The 21,988-nt window shown below is 44.6% G+C and overlaps 1 protein-coding gene across 7 annotated transcripts in view; it reads right to left on the reverse strand.

The window, feature by feature from the left end:
- Positions 1-21,988, reverse strand: part of STOX2 (storkhead box 2) — a 197,875-nt gene that overhangs the window by 20,008 nt on the left and 155,879 nt on the right. For 6 of the 7 annotated variants that reach the window (XM_044938443.2, XM_044938448.2, XM_006075125.3 and 3 more), the window contains one exon: positions 710-862. In XM_044938443.2, coding sequence (XP_044794378.2) covers positions 710-862 — 153 coding nt within the window. Of the gene's footprint in view, positions 1-709; positions 863-16,740; positions 21,981-21,988 lie in introns of those variants that run through there. The other variant, XM_025280278.2, reaches the window with a different exon arrangement.

Raw genomic sequence — 21,988 nt, forward strand, 5'->3', positions numbered from 1 at the left:
TGCTGCTGCTGCTGCTGCTAAGTTGCTTCAGTCGTGTCCGACTCTGTGCGACCCCATAGATGGCAGCCCACCAGGCTCCCCCATCCCTGGGATTCTCCAGGCAAGAACACTGGAGTGGGTTGCCATTTCCTTCTCCAATGCACGAAAGTGAAGAGTGAAAGTGAAGTCACTCAGTCGTGTCCGACTCTCAGCGACCCCATGGACTGCAGCCTACCAGGCTCCTCCGTCCATGGGATTTTCCAGGCAAGAGTACTGGAGTGGGGTGCCATTAAATGACACCAAAAGAAAAGCAGAAAATCAAAGGAAGAAAAGAAAAAAAAAGGGAGATAAGAAAGGAAGAAAAGAAAGAAAGCAGGCAGGAAACAAAACCTGCCATGAATCAAGATGCTCACATACTTTAGGAAGGTTGAGCTGTAAAGGTTAAATGGAATTGTGGTAGTTTTCACAGACTTCTTTGTGGATTCTGATTTAGTTTCTTGCCCTCATTGCCAATGAGAAATTATTACAGTTGAAGGTGGCAAATTATTTTTGAAGTAACACTGATGCCTTGATTTTTAATTGTGGAGCTAAGACAAGTCACTGGTTGGTTTTGGCAAAGACTTTTTTTTTTTCCTATTGAATTTAATCATGGGATGAAGTGTCCATATAAAGCCCCAGGGTGGCCAGAGTGCGCATCCATTTGGAAAGTATATCACCCTTTTCCCATTACCTGGGAAACAGGTGGTCAGGTGCTCCATCAGTGCTTCTTGGGTGACAGGTTTTCTTGCCGAGTTCATTGCGGAGATGGCCAAGCAAAGGATTTCCCCAAGTGGGATAAACTGAGATTGACTGATGGGAGACATACTGATTGGTGATACATCACCTGTAGAAAGACAATTACCAAGTAAGCAGTTCGTTAAGACCCAGACACTTGTCACACACACACACACACACACCCTTGCAAACACACACACACACACACACACACACACCCCTCCCATGACTCACCTATTCCCTGTGCTGCAAATACAATCAACCCTCAACCCTGAAATGTGTTACTGCCACAGCCACGTGCACTCGGGTGGAAAGACTTGCACAGAACAGCAGAAGCTTCAGCTGCCTCCACAAAGAAAACTTGCCTTTAAAACCTGAGCTCTCGTTGGAATAGACTTACTACTGAAAGGCGTGCAACTGTGAAGCTTTTTACCAATGATCTCTGTTTTTTTTTCTTTAACTTGGAGCTGATTTGTTTAATGACTGTCATGCACATCTCAACAAGCGCACTCGTGGTACCTTGCAGATTCATTCATTCAACTCTGGGCGCCCTCTGCACATCAGCATTTTCTGGGGGCTTGAGAAGCACCTGGGAGAGTGAATAAGCTCCCTCCCACCAACATCTCTGCCCTCAAGGAGTTTCTATGTAAGTGGAAGAGACAGACAGACAGACGAAAAGTTCCCTATGCAGAAGGCTGAACAATAATCTGGGGCAGAGGGGGAGGGTGATGTACACACCTGGAGGTGAGGATGGGACTGAGAAGCAGGAAGTGAGGGAAGGTTTTTCCGAGGTCGTGTAACCTGAATCTGGGGCTGAAGTGGGAGTGTGCCAGCAGCCTGCGAGGTGCAGGGCTATTTTCTGGGGAGCCGCAGAGAAGGGGGACAACTATGAGCAAAGAACTGAGTGCCCAAGGGTTTCATCCTATGAGGGAATTCAAGGAGTGAAAGAGTCAGATGTGAATTTCAGGAAGACACGATGGTGGCCATGTGGAGGATGGGCCTACCATCCAGCAGGACCTGTGGCCTCCCACACACATATGGATCTGAAACAGCAGGTGGAGGGGCCCCACATGGCTCTCAGGGAGGTGGCAACATTCGGTGCATGTAACTGTCTCCCTTGCTGCAATCTTGTATCACAGTGTGATTTTCAAGTCATGTTCTGAGAAAGGATCTCCAGCGTCCCCCAGAGAGGCTTCTGAGGGCAGGCAGAGGGAGAGGTGGAGGGCAGGGAAATCCCTCCTGACATCTGGGGGCCACTTGTTCCTACCTGGGGTTCTGTAAGGTCTCACTTGAGAAAGGCCGTTCAGAAAGGGGTTGAGGCTCTCAGCAGAGTATCTGTGAGCTTTGAAGCTTCTTTTTCATATGGATTTACATAATCTCTCCTCCTCTGCTTCCAAGTAGGATTTCACCCTTGTTATAAATCACCCTGACGCGCCAGAACTGGACCCAGGCCAACCTATGACACTGAGCAACCCCCCTCCACTGCCTGGCAGTGTCTGGGTGCTCTGGGGTGGACCACCTCCTGTGTCCAGATATGACTTCTAGCTTGATTGGGGCAGGGAGGAGTCTCGAGGGCCTTTGGGAAAGAACGTGAACCTTGCTTTAATGGACTGGATGGTTTGATGGATGAAACCAGGTAACAGCGCCTGGGGATGAAAACCACGAGGTGAGAGGGTAAGTCTAAGAGGTACACCAGATGGAGCAGTGGGACCCCAGGTCAAAGGCCCCCGACCTTGTCCCCAAGCCCAGCTCAGTCCAGTACTCCCATCTCCCCGGCATCCCTCGGGGCTCCAATCAGCTCTGCTGTGGCTCCATTCCCTGAGAAGGAGGAGATATTTCCCCTACAACCAGAGGAGGAGTGCCCAGGTCCAGAACAGCAGGTGGCCAGTGGAGATAAAAACCAGCAGAAACCAGGAACTGAACCCACGAACTGCCAGGGCCTGTGGCATGTAAGTCTCACAGATGGACAGACAGACCTTGGAGAGAGTCTTGCAAATATCTGGCGGGGTAGCAGTGGGCAGAAGGTGGAAGACAGAATTTTGGGCTGTTCTCAGAATCTGAGTTTCACTCACTGGCTAGTGAAGCTCAGTTCATATCAATGACTCAAAAATGACAGAATCATGTGGGCCAGGACCATCTCCGTGGGCAAGCTTGCTACTGCCTAGAAGACTGTATTTAAGTCTTCAAAAGACTGTTGTACCCTTCATTCAAACACAACCTTATTCCAAAGGGTTCTGTGTGAAAGATGAATGAGTGGTGGTGCTGAGATGCAGTGGAGTTGGGGGGGTGGGGGGCATTTGGAGCGACTGATGTTCAAACCCCCCTCCCCACGGTGGCCCCATAGCTCAGTCATAGATACTCTAATGATCTCTCCTGTGCATTCTTCTCTCTCCTTCCACCTTCCACAGAAGAGGATGAGGGCAGGGAGGCAGGTTTCTTGATGATTTGCTAGGCTGGCCACATGGGGTGATTTTATAAGTCAGATGAAAACGACAATGGGGTCAGCTGACAAAGGGTGGGGAGATCAAAGCGCCTTCCAAGTGTATCGGTGTATCGCTTGGGAGGCTAACCCCTTCCAGAATTTGCCTATCATAATTATCATAGTCTCAGAAGACAAAAGATCCAAAAATACTACATATTTTCTTTTAAATGAGGGTCTGTCTATTTTCTGATTTTGTATAGGGGAAAGGGAACTTGAGCTTTCCATAAAAATGGAGTGACCACTAGCAAAACCAACTAGTTTAGGTCATGCTAGTCCTTATGCTTTTAGCAGAAATTATTTAGTTTAACTAACAAAGGTCAAACGTTTAGCAGTCTTCTCAGTTAATTTCTTTGCAGCCAACTGTAAGAGGCAAGGAAGCCTCAAGTGCCCCTGAAATGCATTTATATTGAAAAAGCTCAGTTTCACTATAAGGCTGAATATGTGGAATGACTTTAAACTCCGGTTAGAGAACCAAATGAAATGTGGATGCTCTGAATAACTCTTCCACATCGTCTTTGTTTTTATACTGCACTAAGTACTTGGATGCAATCTCAAAAACGACAGAATGATCTCTATTCGTTTCCAAGGCAAACCATTCAATATCACAGTAATCCAAGCCTATGCCCCAATCAGTAATGCTGAAGAAGCTGAAGTTGAACGGTTCTATGAAGACCTACAAGACCTTTTACAACTAACATCCAAAAAAGAAGGTCCTTTTCATTATAGGAGACTGGAATGCAAAAGTAGGAAACCAAGAAACACCTGGGGTAACAGGCAAATTTGGCCTTGGAATACGGAATGAAGCAGGGTAAAGGCTAATAGAGTTTTGCCAAGAGAACACACTGGTCATAGCAAACACCCTCTTCCAACAACACAAGAGAAGACTCTATACATGGACATCACCAGATGGTCAACACCGAAATCAGACTGATTATATTATTTGCAGCCAAAGATGGAGAAGCTCTATACAGTCAGCAAAAATATAACCAGGAGCTGACTGTGGCTCAGATCATGAACTCCTTATTGCCAAATTCAGACTTAAATTGAAGAAGGGAAAACCACTAGACCATTCAGGTAGGACCTAACTCAAATCCCTTATGATTATACAGTGGAAGTGAGAAATAGATTTAAGGGACTAGATATGATAGATAGAATGCCTGATGAACTATGGACGGAGGTTCGTGACATTGTACAGGAGACAGGGATCAAGACCATCCCCATGGAAAAGAAATGCAAAAAAGCAAAATGGCTGTCTGGGGAGGCCTTACAAATAGCTGTGAAAAGAAGAGAAGTGAAAAGTAAAGGAGAAAAGGAAAGATAAAAGCATCGAATGCAGAGTTCCAAAGAATAGCAAGGAGAGATAAGAAAGCTTTCCTCAGCGATCAATGCAAAGAAATAGAGGAAAACAACAGAATGGGAAAGACTAGAGAGCTCTTCAAGAAAACTAGAGATACCAAGTGAACATTTCATGCAAAGATGGGCTCGATAAAGGACAGAAATGCTATGGACCTAACAGAAGCAGAAGATATTAAGAAGAGATGGCAAGAATACACAGAAGTACTGTACAAAAAGATCTTCATGACCAAGATAATCATGATGGTGTCATCACTCACCTAGAGCCAGATATCCTGGAACGTGAAGTCAAGTGGGCCTTAGGAAGCATTACTACAAACAAAGCTAGTGGAGGTGATGGAATTCCAGTTGAGCTATTTCAAATCCTGAAAGATGATGCTGTGAAAGTGCTGCACTCAATATGCCAGCAAATTTGGAAAACTCAGCAGTGGCCACAGGACTGGAAAAGGTCAGTTTTCATTCCAATCCCAAAGAAAGGCAATGCCAAAGAATGCTCAAACTACCGCACAATTGCACTCATCTCACATGCTATTAAAGTAATGCTCAAAATTCTCCAAGCCAGGCTTCCGCAATACGTGAACCGTGAACTTCCAGATGTTCAAGCTGGTTTTAGAAAAGGCAGAGGAATCAAAGATCAAATTGCCAACATCCGCAGGATCATGGAAAAAGCAAGGGAGTTCCAGGAAAACATCTATTTCTGCTTTATTGACTATGCCAAAGCCTTTGACTGTGTGGATCACAATAAACTGTGGAAAATTCTGAAAGACATAGGAATACCAGACCACCTGATCTGCCTCTTGAGAAACCTATATGCAGGTCAGGAAGCAACAGTTAGAACTGGACATGGAACAACAGACCAGTTCCAAATAGGAAAGGGAGTACGTCAAGGCTGTATATTGTCACCCTGCTTATTTAACTTATATTCAGAGTACATCATGAGAAACGCTGGGCTGGAAGAAGCACAAGCTGGTATCAAGATTGCCAGGAGAAATCTCCATAACCTCAGATATGCAGATGACATCACCCTTATGGCAGAAAGTGAAGAGGAACTAAAGAGCCTCTTGATGAAAGTGAAAGAGGAGAGTGAAAAAGTTGGCTTAAAGCTCAAAGTTCAGAAAACGAAGATCATGGCATCTGGTCTCATCACTTCATGGGAAATAGATGGGCAAACAGTGGAAACAGTCTCAGACTTTATTTTGGGGGGCTCCAAAATCACTGCAGATGGTGATTGCAGCCATGAAATTAAAAGATGCTTACTCCTTGGAAGAAAAGTTATGACCAACCTAGATAGCAATATTAAAAAGCAGAGACATTACTTTGCCATCAAACGTCCGTCTAGTTAAGGCTATGGATTTTCCAGTGCTCATGTATGGATGTGAGACTTGGACTGTGAAGAAGGCTGAGCGCCAAAGAATTGATGCTGTTGAACTGTGGTGTTGGAGAAGACTCTGAATTGAGAGTCCCTTGGACTGCAAGGAGGTCCAACCAGTCCATCCTAAAGGAGATCAGCCCTGGGATTTCTTTGGAAGGAATGATGCTAAAGCTGAAACTCCAGTACTTTGGCCACCTCATGCGAAGAGTTGACTCAGTGGAAAAGACTCTGATGCTGGGAGGGATTGGGGGCAAGAGGAGAAGGGGACGACAGAGGATGAGATGGCTGGATGGCATCACCAACTCGATGGACATGAATTTGAGTGAACTCCGGGAGTTGGTGATGGACAGGGAGGCCTAGCATGCTGCGATTCATGGGGTTGCAAAGAGTAGGACACGACTGAGTGACTGAACTGAACTGAAGATAAAGCATGTCCCACTCCGGTCCCACCCCCAGCCCCATCAGCCATCCTATATCCACTGTGCCCACGTGTTTCTCCTCTCTCCAATCCATCTCCAGTGTGACCCCTACCCCAGGCCTCTGTGCCCCCTCACCTGGTCCATCACAATAGCTTGATGATTCCTAGTCCTCCCTCCTACCGCACACTCCAATCTTTGCAGAGCAGACAGTTCTTAGAAAAACCAAAAACATGCTGCGTCCCTGCCTGAAATTCTCCACTGCCTGCTGCACCTAGGAGGTGGGGACTCCTGCCAGGTCTACACTGGCCTGAGCCTGTCCACCCACCGCTGTGAGGACCCCCCAGCCCTTCCCACCTCCACCTTGCAAAGGGCTCACCACCGCTGTTGTTCTTTGAACTCACCCACCTTTCCCCCATTCACAGCCTCTGTCTTTGTTGAGCCCCCATCTGGGGGGCTCCTGGCACTTCTATCCAGACGGGCTGCTTTTCCTTCTCTGGGTCTCCTTTTAAACGGGGCCTCCTTGAGGAGCCCTGCACAGGGCACCAGATCTAATGCTATCCTAAAACCACAGCACACTCCCTCTCATGTTACCTGATACTGCGGTTTATAATAAGAAATGCATGTTTGGTCTTTGTCCTCAAGTCTGGCACACAGCTCCTAAAACCCGTGCCATTTCCTAAGTGATGAGACAGACCAAGGTATCTTTGTTGGAGAACCAACCACGTGGTTGTATGTGCATGCTAAGTCGCTTCAGTCATGTCCGATTCTTTGCAACCTTATGGAGTATAGCCCGCCAGTCTCCTTGGTCCATGGGATTCTCCAGGCAAGAATACCGGAGTGGGTTGCCATTCCCTTCTCCAGGGGCTCTTCCCAACCCAGGGATTGAACCCACGTCTCTTTATGTCTCTTGCATTGGCAGGTGGGTTCTTTACCACTAGCGCCACCTGAAAGCCCAACCGCGTGGTTAGAGGGCTGGAACTCTCAGCCCAGCCCCCAACCTCCAGGGAGGAGACAAGCGCTAAAGGTTGAATCAATCCCCAGTGGCCAATGACTTAATCAAGCATGCTTATGTTACGAAGCCTCCGTGAAAACCCAAAGGATGGGGTTCAGAGAGCTTCTAAGATTGCTGAGCATGTGGCAATTGGGGCGGGGGTGAACCTGGGGAGGGCATGGAGCTCCATGTCCTTTCTTTACACCCTGCACTGTGCGTCTCTCCCATCTGGCTCTTCCTGAAGTGCATTCTTTTACAATCTTCTTATTTTAAACTATTACTTACTCTAGTAACTGAAAGGTTTCTCCCCGTAGGCTGCTCCAGAAAAGTAACTGAACCCAAGGAGGGGGTCATGGACGCCTCCAATCCACTGCCTGGTCTTTCAGAAGCACAGCCACAATCTGGACTTGTCACTGGCATCTGAAGTCAGGCTTGGGGTGGGCTGGGGTGAGGGCAGTCTGTGGACCAAGGCCTGAACCCGTGGGATCTGATGCGTTCAGACAGATGGTGTTGGAATTGCGGTGAATTGTAGGATACTCAGCTGGTGTCGCAGACTTGCTGGTAGAGTGGAAGTCCCACCCTCAACACACACACACACACACACACACACACACACACACACACACAGAGGAATTGGTACCAGGGCCTTACCAAGCCCCTGTCTTCACTCTCTGACTGCGTGCATGTGTGCTTTTGTGTACTGGTTTACTGTCTGTCTCACCCACTAGAACACAAGCTCCGTGGCAGAAGAAAAGGTGAACCCCACATTCCCACTATGCTTTCGGTGCCTAGAATAAAGCAGAGACCACACTAGACACCCAGGACATGTGTGCTGATTTCGGTGCCTAGAATAAAGCAGAGACCACACTAGACACCCAGGACATGTGTGCTGAATGAATGAATTTCCATTTATAACAAAATTTGAAGAAATGCTCAGGGTACTTAAAGGGTTGAATAATTTGCAAAACAAACACAAAATTTAATGAGAGACTAAATGTACTTAACCATGTAATTTCTAAGATTCTCCCTGTTAATTTCTCCCCCAAAACACAGCAGTTACCACAGAAAAAATAACTATATATTATGTGAGGATTAAGACATGCACTTAGGGAATAAAAGGAATTATAGGTGTCGATCAACACAACATAATACATTATTCAAGGTTACCATGATTTTCTTTGGCTCTTAGGTCAAACCTACTTAAGGAGCCAACTAGTCACTCTTAAAACATGCTACTAGAAAATTCTTCCAATAGGTGGACCACATTTATGGTCAAAGAAGAAAACAAGGGAATATAAATACTGCTATAATGTTACTGGTCACCATAATCTACAGAAACAACCACATTTTGCATAAAGGATGAATTGTTATTTGTCTAATTTATAGGATGGATTTTTCTACTGCCAGAATTAGTTCTGAACATATTCATACAGACAATTCCTGTAAAAGTTCACAGCTACTTTGTGGGCTAGCCAATTCTTTCTAAACTGCTATAACGCTGTGCTATTGTTCTAGAAAGCGGGGATAAATAGGTTTTATTTCAGCTTTATTTTCTTACAAACATCCATTTAAGTACTGTCCTCAGGGGACATTTGTCAAATCCAGGATTGTTCAGATCAAGCCAAGCACAGTGCCTTGGACTGAGTAAGCGTTGAGCAAACTTCTGTGAAATGAATTTAAAATGTGAGAAGGCGTGGCAATATTACAATTCTAAGTACACGTCTTCGATTTTAAAAACATTTCACATTCGATTTCAAATATCTCCGTGAATATGTGGCCACTGCTTTCATGTAAGGTCAGCAGAGAAGCATGAGGGCGGAGATAAACGTATCCATGGTGATGGGAGGAGGGAAGGATGGAGCAGCTGGACTAGAAGCGGGAGTGAGCATGCGCAAGGCTGAGCTGGGGAGCTAGGGGTGTCCTCTGGCACAGCTGGAGCAGGCTGGGGGTTGAGATGGAGAGAACCGTAGGAGCCAGATCCTGGGTGACCAGAAGGCTGAGACTTTACCCCTGATGCTGATGGGAACTCTGATATTTATACAGAGGAATTATCTATACATGACATGTTTGTGTTAGAAAATCAACTCTGGTGCAACTGTGGGGAACAAACTGGTGACCATTACCATCACTGAGAAATTGACAAGGAGGGTCTGGGACAACAGGCAGAAATCACCCATATGCCAACTTCCTCTTTCATCTTTTACAGCTGGTGACTTTTACCTCAGAAATATAAGGACAAATGCACGTGCATTTTTACTATTTAACTCTATCTATTCTCCCTTCCAACTTCAGGACAGTTACTTTAGCTGGAATTATTTTTAAAAATCCTCTCTCACATAATTCATCCTTTCAAGAAATCTATTTGAGTGTGCCTCTTAGATACCCCAAACCTCTGGGCACTCGAGTTCCAAAATTATTCCTATCTTGGTTCTTTTTGTAGGGAAAAAAAAGAACTATAATAAAGCTCAGTTTTCTATGAATGCCACTTTCCCCCAAGTTGCTAATTGAGGTTCTCTGGGCTCCACAACCTTTGCATATGGTGGGGATGCAGCTAAGAAGGCATGACTTCCATGGCAACTTACATTTGTCCCTTTCCAGATGACACCCACAGCTTTCCAAAAGATACCTACCAGAAAAGCAAACATATATCTATTTCCTTTCATCTTAAAGAACCCATATTCACACAACTGTACATGAAAAGGAAAGCCATAATTTTTCCAGGTGGATCACATCACAATGAACTACAACCTTGCAAGTACCCTGAAGTTCATCTTCTATCTTAGCCTTCTTTAAATAATCTCCCCCCACCAAATACTAGCATTCCCTTGGAATTATGCTGTTTTCCTGTTTATTTTTAAATGCTGTTTTCTATTGTAAATGTCAATTCATTCTGTACTTAGGATTCAAAAGTTACCTTTGACCCTAACGAAGTTCATGAAACAAAGCAACCTCCTTATAAATGTAGTTCTGAAACTGTACTAATTTATCATTGGGAAATTGCCAATAAAAAAGGCATTCAGGAGGTACTGTTAAGGGCCTAGGCTCTTTTAACAAAATGCAATTATCCACTCTGTGTCTGTTTCCTCTCTGTAAGATGAGGGTTTGGATGACACTGTTTCAAAGATTCCTTCAGACTCAAATTCTTTGATTCTCCATCAAGGCAGCAGAATTCTGGCATAAAAGCATAATACTGCTGGCTACCTCTATTTCCATCTTGCCGGAGAAAACGATTTTAATGCCCATGCAACCTGAAAAAGTAGGATTTAATTTTTAAAAATGACAGAAAAATAGATTAGCTCTGAATTTTTCCCTTGTAATAAAGACTTCAGAATTTACTCTTTCCTAATTCAAAGTCGTGCTCCTTAGACCCAAAGGGTGCCTGTTTTTTGTTCTCTGGACTGCCAACATTAACACTAAAGTTAAAATTATAGATGCCAGTAAAATTACCACACGCAGTAGATACCATGACTCATAAAAACAGTCAAACATGCCTGTAAAATGTATGGTGGGTACAGCGATAATACAAGTCTTTTCCTTTAACAAGCTGTTCAGAGGACGAAGAATGTTGCCAAGGTTTATCTTCCATACCCTTGGGCCTGAGGAAATCATAAGCTCTCTGAGGTTAAGTGAACAGCTTCTCAGAAGCAGAACATCACACAAATCTTGGTGTTTTACAATTAAGTTTAATTTATTAACCCTGATTTTATGTATATATGTTGTTTTTGGGTCTTTTAACAGATGGTTCTTTTTTTTTTAAAGCCATTCTAAAAAAACATACACACAGCCCCTTCCTATATACCCTCCTGCAGACAGAAATACCCTTTCAGCAGGGCAGAACACATAAGCATCATCAACTTACATGATGCTTCATTTTAAGCAGCTTTCCCTAGAAATCAAATTACAGTACTTGACTTTCAAATGTCTGTATCGGAAATTTAAAAGGAAACTGGCACTGAAAAAGGCTCTTTTACCAGTTTTACTGCATGTCTGGCTTAATGCCACTGATCTCAGAAATTTAATGTTGAATCTCAATTGCAATCATCAATGGCACTGACAATAAAATTTTTTTTTTAATATTTAGAAACTCTCTAAATTCTTTCGAAAGCTCCCTGGTACTTTATTTCAAGTCTTGATGGCGTTCTCGTAAAAAAGGTCTAACTCCTCAGCTATTACTTGAATAACTTGTTTTAATTCAAAAGAGAATGTAAGTAAGAAGGTCTCGTTAATATTACTACAGTTAATGGTGTCGATCAGCTATGACTTACTAAGAAGCTGCTGCTGCTGCTGCTGCTGCTGCTAAGTCGCTTCAGTTGTGTTCGACTCTGTGCGACCCCACAGACGGCAGCCCACCAGGCTCCCCCGTCCCTGGGATTCTCCAGGCAAGAACACTGGAGTGGGCTGCCATTTCCTTCTCCAATGCATGAAAGTGAAAAGTGAAAGTGAAGTCGCTCAGTCAAGTCCGACTTGTAGCAACCCCATGGACTGCAGCCCACCAGGCTCCTCCATCCATGGGATTTTCCAGGCAAGAGTACTGGAGTGGGATGCCATTGCCTTCTCTGAAGAAACTTCTAATGAGAGTTACATAAGAGTGGTCACAGTGGCAGACAGCACATGTGCACAAATACAAATGGGTTAGTGTCCACCGTTATCACCTATTTAGCAGTCCATCTAATGCAGAGATGCACTAGGTAGGTCTAATGACAAATCAATTGCTTCACTGGTTTGCAGAAGAAACCTGTTATCTTCCCCAAGCTACAAGCTTTCATTAGTCATATTAGCTAACACTCTCATTACTGAGATTGGACTATTGATAAAAATAAATAAATAAACTGTCTGAGGATAAGCAGAGATGGACAAACCACAAAGGGTGGAGAATCAGATAGGGAAGACAATCGATGGGTAGGGAGAAGTGAGAGCTCCGTGGCTCAGGAGCTGTCTTCACCATCAGCAAGGATGATGACTGACATCTCTGACCACAAAGATCGAACACGTCTAGACCATGCCACTAGTGCAACAGATTGTGAGCTGAAAAGGCAGGATGGAAATAAGAGCCACTGGGCCAATTCATCTGTTTCTGCAATTCACAAAGCTTTGCTAAGAAGTCTCCACATCATAACGCAAGTGGTGTGTATATTTAGGCACTACAGAATAAACCTATTGACACGTCAGGCACTCAAATGCTGTCAAGCAAATAGGTACTACATATATAGATGAGGCAAGGTAAGACCCTGCTAGCCACTGAGATCGGGCAAGGAAATGGCAACCCACTCCAGCATTTTTGCCTGGGAAATCCCACGGACAGAGGAGCCTGGAGGGTTACAGTTCCCAGGGTGGCAAAGAGTTGGACACGACTTAGCAACTAAACAACAACAAACCACTGAGATGTTTTCCATCAGCAGTCTCCTCGCTCTCCAGTCCCTCATGCAGAGCTAAGTTAAGGCCGTTTACCTCCAGCAATAAAATCACAGTGAAATACCAGTCCTAGATGACCACAGGTAATAAGAGCTCTCAGATGTCATGCAATTCTGTAAGTGAAAGTCGCTCAGTTGTGTCCGACTCTTTGTGACCCCATGGACTATAAAGCCCGCAGAATTCTCCAGGCCAGAATAATGTAGTGGGTAGCCTTTCCCTTCTCCAGGGGATCTTCCCAACCCAGGGATTGAACCCAGGTCTCTCGCATTGCAGGTGGATTCTTTACCAGCTGAGCCACAAGGGAAGCCCAGGAATACTGGAGTGGGTAGCCTATCCCTTTTCCAGCGGATCTTCCCAACCCAGGAATCAAACCTGGGTTTCCTGCATTGCAGGCAGATTCTTTACCAACTGAGCTACCAGGAAAGCCCCAACTCTGTAAGGAACTTGGCTAACCAGAGTCCTGTGTAATATGTGTTTTCCTTTTCTTCGTTATAAGCACATCACATAGGACAGCATCTAAATTTCTATTTTAAGCTACTTCTCTTCCGTCTCCATTCCGTATGGGAACCTAGCCTGACAACAGAGACATAGCAGATGCTCCAAAATCCATGGATGCTATTTCTCAACTATAGTTCAATATGAATCAATCTAAAATTTCCAGAGTCACTCTCTTTCATTCTTCCTAAGTTAGAATCACCATAGCTAATTCTCAACCTTTGCAGTCTTTGCTTAATCTGTTTAGGTCCTAACTACACTGTGACCAACTTCTATAAAATACAATCATAATAGAACAATTAAATACAGTTCAAAAATATATGTTGATAATTCCCAAATTAAAATCAAATCATACAGAACGACTGCAACCAGCTCCCCAAGGACTGTACATCTACCACCCCTTCCAACTGTTATTGAAAGAACTATAGACAGGTACAGAGGGACGAGAGATACAAAAAGCCAGACACACATGCACACACACAGAGGAAACTCCCAACACACTGTACCAGAAGTAACTTTTTTTTCAAAAGTATGGCATTACAAGACAGTGGTAGAGGCCACAGACTTTGTTAGCCAAAACTTTAAGTTCAGAGCCCAGTTCTGTTCCTCATTAGCTGTGTCATTTGGAGCAAATTAATTCATTTTTTTTTTTTGAGTCTCATTGTCTTTTTCCCTAAGGTATACACTATGATGCTCACCTCATAGAGTTATGGAAGGGATTAAATGAGATAATGGATGCTGAGTGCTGACATGGTCCTTGAGACATAACAGATATTTAATAAGTAAGTAGTTAGTATTATTGGAGAAGGAAATGGCAACCCACTCCAGTGTTCTTGCCTGGAGGATCCCAGGGACAGGAGAGCCTTGGTGGGCTGCCGTCTATGGGGTGGCATAGAGTCGGACAAGACTGAAGTGACTTAGCAGCAGTTAGTATTAAAATGACCATCCCCAAGCCTACCTAAATTTATTCCATTTACTCTTTTATGATGTTTGAATTTCTACTAATAAAAAATAATTTGATCCTTTAAAAAAAGCTTTTAAGAAATAATCTAAGGCATCAGTGGGAAACAGAGAGGGCAGTAGTCGTTCTCACTCTGGCGTGAATTAGATTGATTAGATTGCTCACCTCTTGATTCTTGCCTATGAGCATGGGCACTGAGTGAATGGAATATTTTGCCTGGGAGGTAGAAAAGTTAAGATATAACCTATTATAACATATAGCATTTAGGATGTATTATTGGGCTGGAAAGGATTGGGAAATATGCATTACACAGGGATTTTGGAAATAGAAAAACACTAAAAGACGGGAAATTGTTTGGACAGAGTCACAGGGATATAGAGAAAGTTGGCCTATTTTAAGATTTTTTGGCTGGGCCGATCTTTTACCTAAGAAAGGGAAAGGAAACTCAGCACTTCAGTACCCTTATGTGCTAAAGATCAGTGATGCTAGGAGTTAAATAATTTCTAATGGAACCTGGGATGCAAAGAGTCACCATGATCATTTCCTCTAAGGAAAACATCCTATAGAATTCAAAAAAGTGACTGCCATACAAAACATCAGAAGTCTTTGCAACCCCATGGACCTTAGCCTGCCAGGCTCCTCTGCCCATGGAATTCTCCACACAAGAACACTGGAGTGGGTTGTCATTTCCTTCTCCAGGGGATCTTCCCAACCCAGGGATCCAACACAGGTCTCCTGCATTGCAGGCAGATTCTTTATCATCTGAGCCACCGTGGAAGCTTACTCCCTACTTAAGAACAGTTTGTCCAAGAATATTAATCTTCCTATTCAAGTAAATCATAACCAGTGTCCATATTTAAGGGACTCACCTTCACATCTGGTCTTAACAACAACAATCCTTTACCGGCAGTGTAAGCTGCTGTCTGTAAACATACCTCAAAGTAAGAACAATCATCATTTCTAGAGTTACATTTAACTCCTGAGGTCTACCTCAGCATTAACCCATCCCAAAGAAGACTATTAAAATGCACAAACAGCATTCTCACCCTCTATGACAAATTAATGCTTTTTGAACCATCTCTGTTCTTCATCAACTACTTACTGCCCGCTTTCCATGTGAGGGCAACCACTAGAGAAATGAATTGTAGAGGAAGGCACAACTCTTCATCTTTGCCTTCAGTGGGCTTACAATTTATATGGGGAAACATGATATAAATGTGTAAAAATACAAGCAATTATAATATGTTCAAATTACTGTTTCAAACATCCTCAGAAGAGATATAAGAATAAAATACTTGAATGGCTAGCAGATTAACTCCTTTAATAGGAATCTGGTCTAATTACATCTATCTATCTAGAGAAGTTAATTCTATAATAGGACTAAGAAATGACCTCCTACAATCAGAGAAACCCTTCTGTGGGAGGCAGATTTTGAATAAGGTCTTTAAGGATGAGCAGAATTGATGGGTGTGGGGACATTATATTCTCAATATGGTATGACGTGACCAAACATCCTTTGAAACTGACTCAACATCCTCAACTTTGCTTTGAAGATGCTAAGTATTAGTCACATGGAAGACACAACTTCACAATGAAGAAAGGAAACAAGCGTTCTTTCCTTCAGTGAAAGGGTGAACTATGGGGGTGGATATGAGAGCAAAGAGAGTTCAAGGGGCCTGCCCAAGGTAGGGTTTGTACTATTTTGAAATGTTCTAGTTATTATCACAAATTGCACTTACGACTCTCAGAAATATTTTTTACTAGAAAGTGCTAAAACCATCAATTTGATGAGATGGTAAAACCATGCTTCCAGATTTGCCAAGTTTCACTTTGGAGCATGTAATGTACCTTTGAGAACCAAATTTTATAGTCTCACCATTTGTTGTTGTTGTTGTTGTTTTAAAAAGAGCTTTTGTGTGAAAAGTCCATGGATGTTGTAAGAAAACAGCCCTGTTTTCTTTCTAATCACCTGGATCCTAAAATAGATGATGATGAGATATGCTTACTTCCTGAGCAGTTAATAGCAACCTCTGTCTGATGTTAGTGCTGGAAACAGCCCCTGCACATATAAATCAGGCTTTCTGGGACTTCAGTGCATCGCATATAGGTTAACAGGCCAAATAACACACGAACGTTATTTAGGGATGACATCGAGAAGAAAACGTTTGTAAATAATGTTTACTGGAATGCCTCCATCAGAGGGGATGAAAGAGATATATTACAGCTGATGGAAATGTGGACCTGTTTAATTATTTCCTATTCACATATCCTACAGTTGACTCTGGTTTCTGATGTGGGGCTGAGATGCATCAGGCTACGGAGGTGGCATCTCGCAGTCACCTCCACGGGGCACCTCTCCTGCCTAAGACTGAGACTGCAGAGGGATTATCACAGCAAGATCACATTTCAGGGGACAGGACACCCTTATCCAAGGGGCTGCAGACATTTGACCATATTTCTTTGCACACAACCACTCTTGAAAGAAAACGAGGGGAGACCTACCTGGCCCTTTCTGGACTGGCTCCATCCCCCAGGTAGCTTTGGCGCTAAAGCCTGGTGCATGCTAGGGGTTAGCATTCAGGCACAAGAAAGAGCCAGTAACAGAAACGGACGTCCTAGAATCTGGAATAAGAAGAGAGAGTAAACTTTCCAGCCATAATATTCTAAATGAGCATTTCAAAAGGGCTACCGAGGGCCCATGGACCCCACAGGGATCTGGTACTTTACCTGAGTACATCTACTTGAAAAAATAAATAAGTTACAGAACTCTCAGTTCTTCTGACAATTCAGGTCTGGAGATTCTGGCACAAGTTCAGTTCAAAAGCTTGGCACCAAAAGCACCTTGAAAAGGCTTTGTGAATGGACTTTTACCAGTCATGATTTTAGGGGGAAAAAAATAATCTTCTTTCCCCTTCTCCCCTCCTGTTCACCCAGAACAGCTGGCATCCCAGCCCATGCCCAACCCCGTCCATCACTGGCCCCTGGGGCCCCTGAGCCGACAGCCCACTGCAGTGCCTTGGGAATCTGCAGTGTCACTCCTCTGCTGCCTGTCCTCTGCAAAGTGAAGTCACAGGCGTGGATCAGCCAACCTGACTCCTCACTACCCTGCCCAGAATCCTTTGTGAGCCGAAATGAGTCATCACTCCAAGAAAAGCTACAGCCTCCGACTGTCAGTATGGGCTCCTTTGTTTGTGCGGTGCCGAGACTTTGGGGCTGGGATCGCACCCCCCGCCGCCCCCCCTCGGGGGGCTGGGGGCCGCCAGGGGCACATGGTCCTCTCCAAGGGTGGCCCAGGCCCCCTACCATGCAGTGAGCACCAATGCAGATCTTTTCATCATCAAAACAGGAAAAAGGACAGATGCCTCCGGACTTGGAGAAAACACGCACACAGGAACACTGATCTGGCAACGTATACTCACCAGTTCGTAATTATGAACCTGACACATGCGCGCTCTTTTTTTGGGGGGGGAGGGGGGGTCCTTTTTTTTTTTTTTTTAAAGGCTGGCTTTTCATGGCAGAGAAGGACGTGTCTCCCCCCTGTGTGTAACAGGTAGTGTGACCCCGTACCCTGGATCAAAGTTTAGCTGCAGCGAGCTCTTTTGTCATAAATTCCAGTTGCCGGGCAAGTCCTCGCAAGCCCGGGTCGCATCATTCCGGACGCGGCGCCAGCGGCCTTGCAGCAGAGGCGGCCGGGGAGCCGGCGCGGCTTCCGCCGCCAGGAGGGCGGAGTGGGGAATGAGGTCACTGTGTCACGAGCTCGATCCCGGCGTGCCGAGCCCCTCGGCTCCCACCGCCACCGGAATTGCACGGGGTGGGATGAGTGCATACGATTTCTTTTACAGCGCTGCTCTCTCTGCTTTTTTTCTTTTAAGAATCGCTGTGCCTCAGATCCGGAAGGCGCGCGTACACACACACACACACACACACACACACACACACACACACACGATCCCTTCCAGATCTGTGCCAAAATATATCGTTTTCATTGCACTGTCTGTACCGCACCACACGCGCGGATGAGCCCCACGCCGAGCCCCTCAGGCACAGGCACGTGTGCACACTGTATTTACACACCCACAGACACACATACACGCGGAGGAACTCATTTAGACAGGACCGTGGAGAAGAATGATTCATCTCTATTTACAAGAAAGGATGGCTGGAGACGGAAAGAGGGTGGGAGGGGGGAGGAGAGGAAGAGAGGGGAGGAGAGGAACGCTGACCATCACGTTAAAACCAGAGAAAAATGGAGTCCAAGAGGAACGGAATAATTAAGAAAGACGTGAACGAGGATGTGTTAATTCCTCCAAACAAAATAATACCCAGGCAGGCACCTCTCACTAGCTCCGCTCAGAAATGATGCTGATAAAGATAAATTATCCCCTACTAAGAAAGGAAGTAGATTTGGGTAGCCAAGGATGCCTGCACCACAAATTCTCCCCCATCCTCTCCAGTAGCTAACCAACAATAAGGATGAAGCACTGGAGTTGGGAAGTACAAAAATGTCATGCATCTCTCAGTAAGACTATCCCGCAGCTCTGAGTTAGAAAGATCACCAGGCTAAAGCCTCAAGAGCATCACGTCATCTCTTCACTCCTGTGATTTAGCCTGTCTTTAAATTTTCTATTTATTTATTTTTTGGCTCGGCTCCATGGCATGCGGGATCTTAGTTCCCCAACAGGGATGGAAACCACACCCCTGCAGTGGAAGCGCAGAGTCCTAACCAGGACCACCAGGGAATCACCTAGCCCATCTTCAAGGACCTCTTTCCACAGAGCTCGGCCCCATCCAAGTCATTCACATCCTCTGGTGAAGGCTTTCCCCACCAACTGAGTTCTGTAACCCCACATAGCAGTTCCCATCCTGCTCTCGGAAAACTAAACATTGTAGAAATCTGTCTGACAACTCATCCAATGGCTACAAATAATAATCCCATCCCTACATTCCAAGCCATCTTCTCGCTCACTGCCCACCGTCTGGGATACCATAGGTAAGTACACACAATCTATGTACATTTATGGATCCACTGGTACTTGTGATCCCAACATGGTTAAACAAAGCTTCTTCAGCTCCTTCTTCCAGCGGATCCCTCGCAAACTCTCTGCCCTCATGGCTCCTGCCTTTGCTCCCACTCGGGCATGTCAATCTCCCTGTAAAACTGTATGAAGACTCAGGTAGACTTTAGCCGTGTCTCCCCATGGCACCCTCAGCTCCCCCACTCTGGACTCTATATACACTTGGTCTGAGACAGTGGTAGGCTTTCGGCTATTGTCATACTGTCAACCCCCAGAGAACTTTTCTACATTATCTGTGATTAAATGAGGTCTCATTGATCCAATTAAAAAGAAGAGAAAAGAAAAGAAAACCTCATCAATGATGCTGTAGACATCAGAAATAGTCTGATGGCAATTTTCCCTTCCAGGAGGTATTAATTCCCCTCATTGGACATGTGCCCTGGGCTCTATCCGTGACAATGACTCAGCCTGCAACCCACCACCACCAAGGAGGTCACCTTTACTCAACTGTCTCTGAGCTTGGTTCTGCTGGTGGTCGTTATAAATCCACCAAAATCCATCTAACTCAGCCCATTCCTCTTGGGCACAGTCTGATCATTATAAGGTCCAAAAGTGTTGTGTTAGTCGCTTAGTCGTGTCCGACTCTGTGATCCCAAGGGCTGTAGCCCACAAGGCTCCTCAGTCTATGGGATTCTCCAAGCAAGAATACTGCAGTGGGTTGCCATTCCCTTCTCCAGGGGATTTTCCTGACCCAGGGATCAAATCCAGGTCTCCCGAATTTCAGGCAGATTCTCTACTGTCTAAGTCACCAGGAAAGCCCATAAGGCTCAAAGCCATGCCTAATAAATAAACCCTGCACTTAAGAAGGCGATGACGTACTGAGTAAAAGTTAAGATCTAAATTGAGATATTGTGACCTCTGGCCATTTAAGAGCATCTTGGGAAGAAGTTTGAGACACTGGACCACCTCTTCACAGCTAAAAACTCAAGTTTCCTCTATGACACAAACAAGGTTGAATAAACGCATAAAGAAAAAAACAACAGACATTCAAAGAAAAGGGACGGAAAATTACAACTAAAAATATATTCAGATTTCCTAATACCAAACATGTATATTTCCATCTCTATGTGGGCCTACTCTGCCCGTGTATAGATATTCATCCAAACTTTACAAGGACCCAATAAGGTAAGTACTGTTATTAAAAAAAAAAATTAGATTGTGAATCTTTATTAATCTTTTTAATAATACTTTCCACCTTTTATATTGGCAAATAGTTGCTTTACAATGTTGTGTTAGTTTCTGCTGTGCAGCAGAGTGAATCAGCCACACATATACATATATCCCTTTTTTGGGAATATAAATATTGTTGTTATTGCCATTCTTTAAACTTTATTTTCTAGTGCATTCTTTAAAAAAAAAATTTTTTTGGCTTCATCTTGAGGCATGTGGAATCTCAGTTCCCGAATCAGAGATCAAACCCATGACCCTTGCATTGGAAGCTTGGAGTCTTAACCACTGGACCACCAGGGAAGTCTCTATAATCACCATTTAAAAAAAAAAAGATTAATTGCCTTCTTCAAGCTTCCACAACTGATTAAGTGCAGAGACTGGAGCTGAACCTGGGGCAGGAGGCCTTGGAGTCTGCCTCTCAACTATTAAAATAACCACTGGAAACAAATTTTTTTTTAAATCCTTAAATTTTTACCTTTAAAGGGAAGCCAGCTCACCTCATCAGCACAGGAGACCAGCAGAGTGAGGCCTCCGGGCTGGGTCCCTTTAGCAGCGGTTGCCTCTGCTCAGTATTCCAGCCCCTGATGGAGTGTGTTCCAGCCTCAGCCGCAGACTATTACCAAACGGCCATGCAAAGGAGTGTAACTGACCTACCAAAACCACAACCACAAGCTCACTCTGTAGTCCTACTAGTAAGAAGATGAGTTTATGATGGACATGCATTCACCTCAACTCAGAAACAAAGAGTTGAGGCTAATGCGACGTCAAGGCACTCGTGTGCCAGTCTCTGATGGAGAGACGAATGCGAGTATCGCCTGCAGACATAATTAGCGCTCCTTCTCCTCTGCCTCTTGCTCCTTTGAATAACAGCTTCAGTGTTACAGTAATGATTTACAAACATCATATGGAATATCGCATAGGTGATGTCCTTGGTGGATGAGGTGTGGGCAGAGGCTTCGCTGGACGTGTGACTGGTTCCTCAGCAGAGGCTTAAGTAGCATCACCAGCCCTGACTCACTCAGGATCCTTCAAAAACACTGACGACTGACAGCAGAGCGTGGTCTTATGGCGACTGTACTTGATAAAGCAGAGAGCACCGGACGTTCTCAAATAAAGACACTTACTGGAGAAGGAAATGGCAACCCACTCCAGTATTCCTGCCGGGAGAAAGACTCCCATGGACAGAGGAGCCTGGTGGGCTACAGTCCATGAGGTCGCACAGAGTCGGACACAACTGAAGTGACTTAGCATGCACACATGTACTGAATATTTACATAGTACACAAACTTTTTCATGAACAGATGACATGGTCTCCACTCTAAAGAGGCTTCTAGTGCACTCGAAGAGCTAAGATATAAAAAATACCAAGAATACAACAGTGTGTTCCAAAGGGAGGAACAGGAAGCCAACAGGTGGCTCTGAAAATCTGGGAGATCTGTGTCTCTTTTGCTGTCTCGTATATAAGGTCATCGTTACCATCTTTCTAAATTCCATATATATGCGTT

This window comes from Bubalus bubalis, chromosome 1 (assembly GCF_019923935.1).
Source record: "Bubalus bubalis isolate 160015118507 breed Murrah chromosome 1, NDDB_SH_1, whole genome shotgun sequence".
NCBI lineage: Eukaryota > Metazoa > Chordata > Mammalia > Artiodactyla > Bovidae > Bubalus > Bubalus bubalis.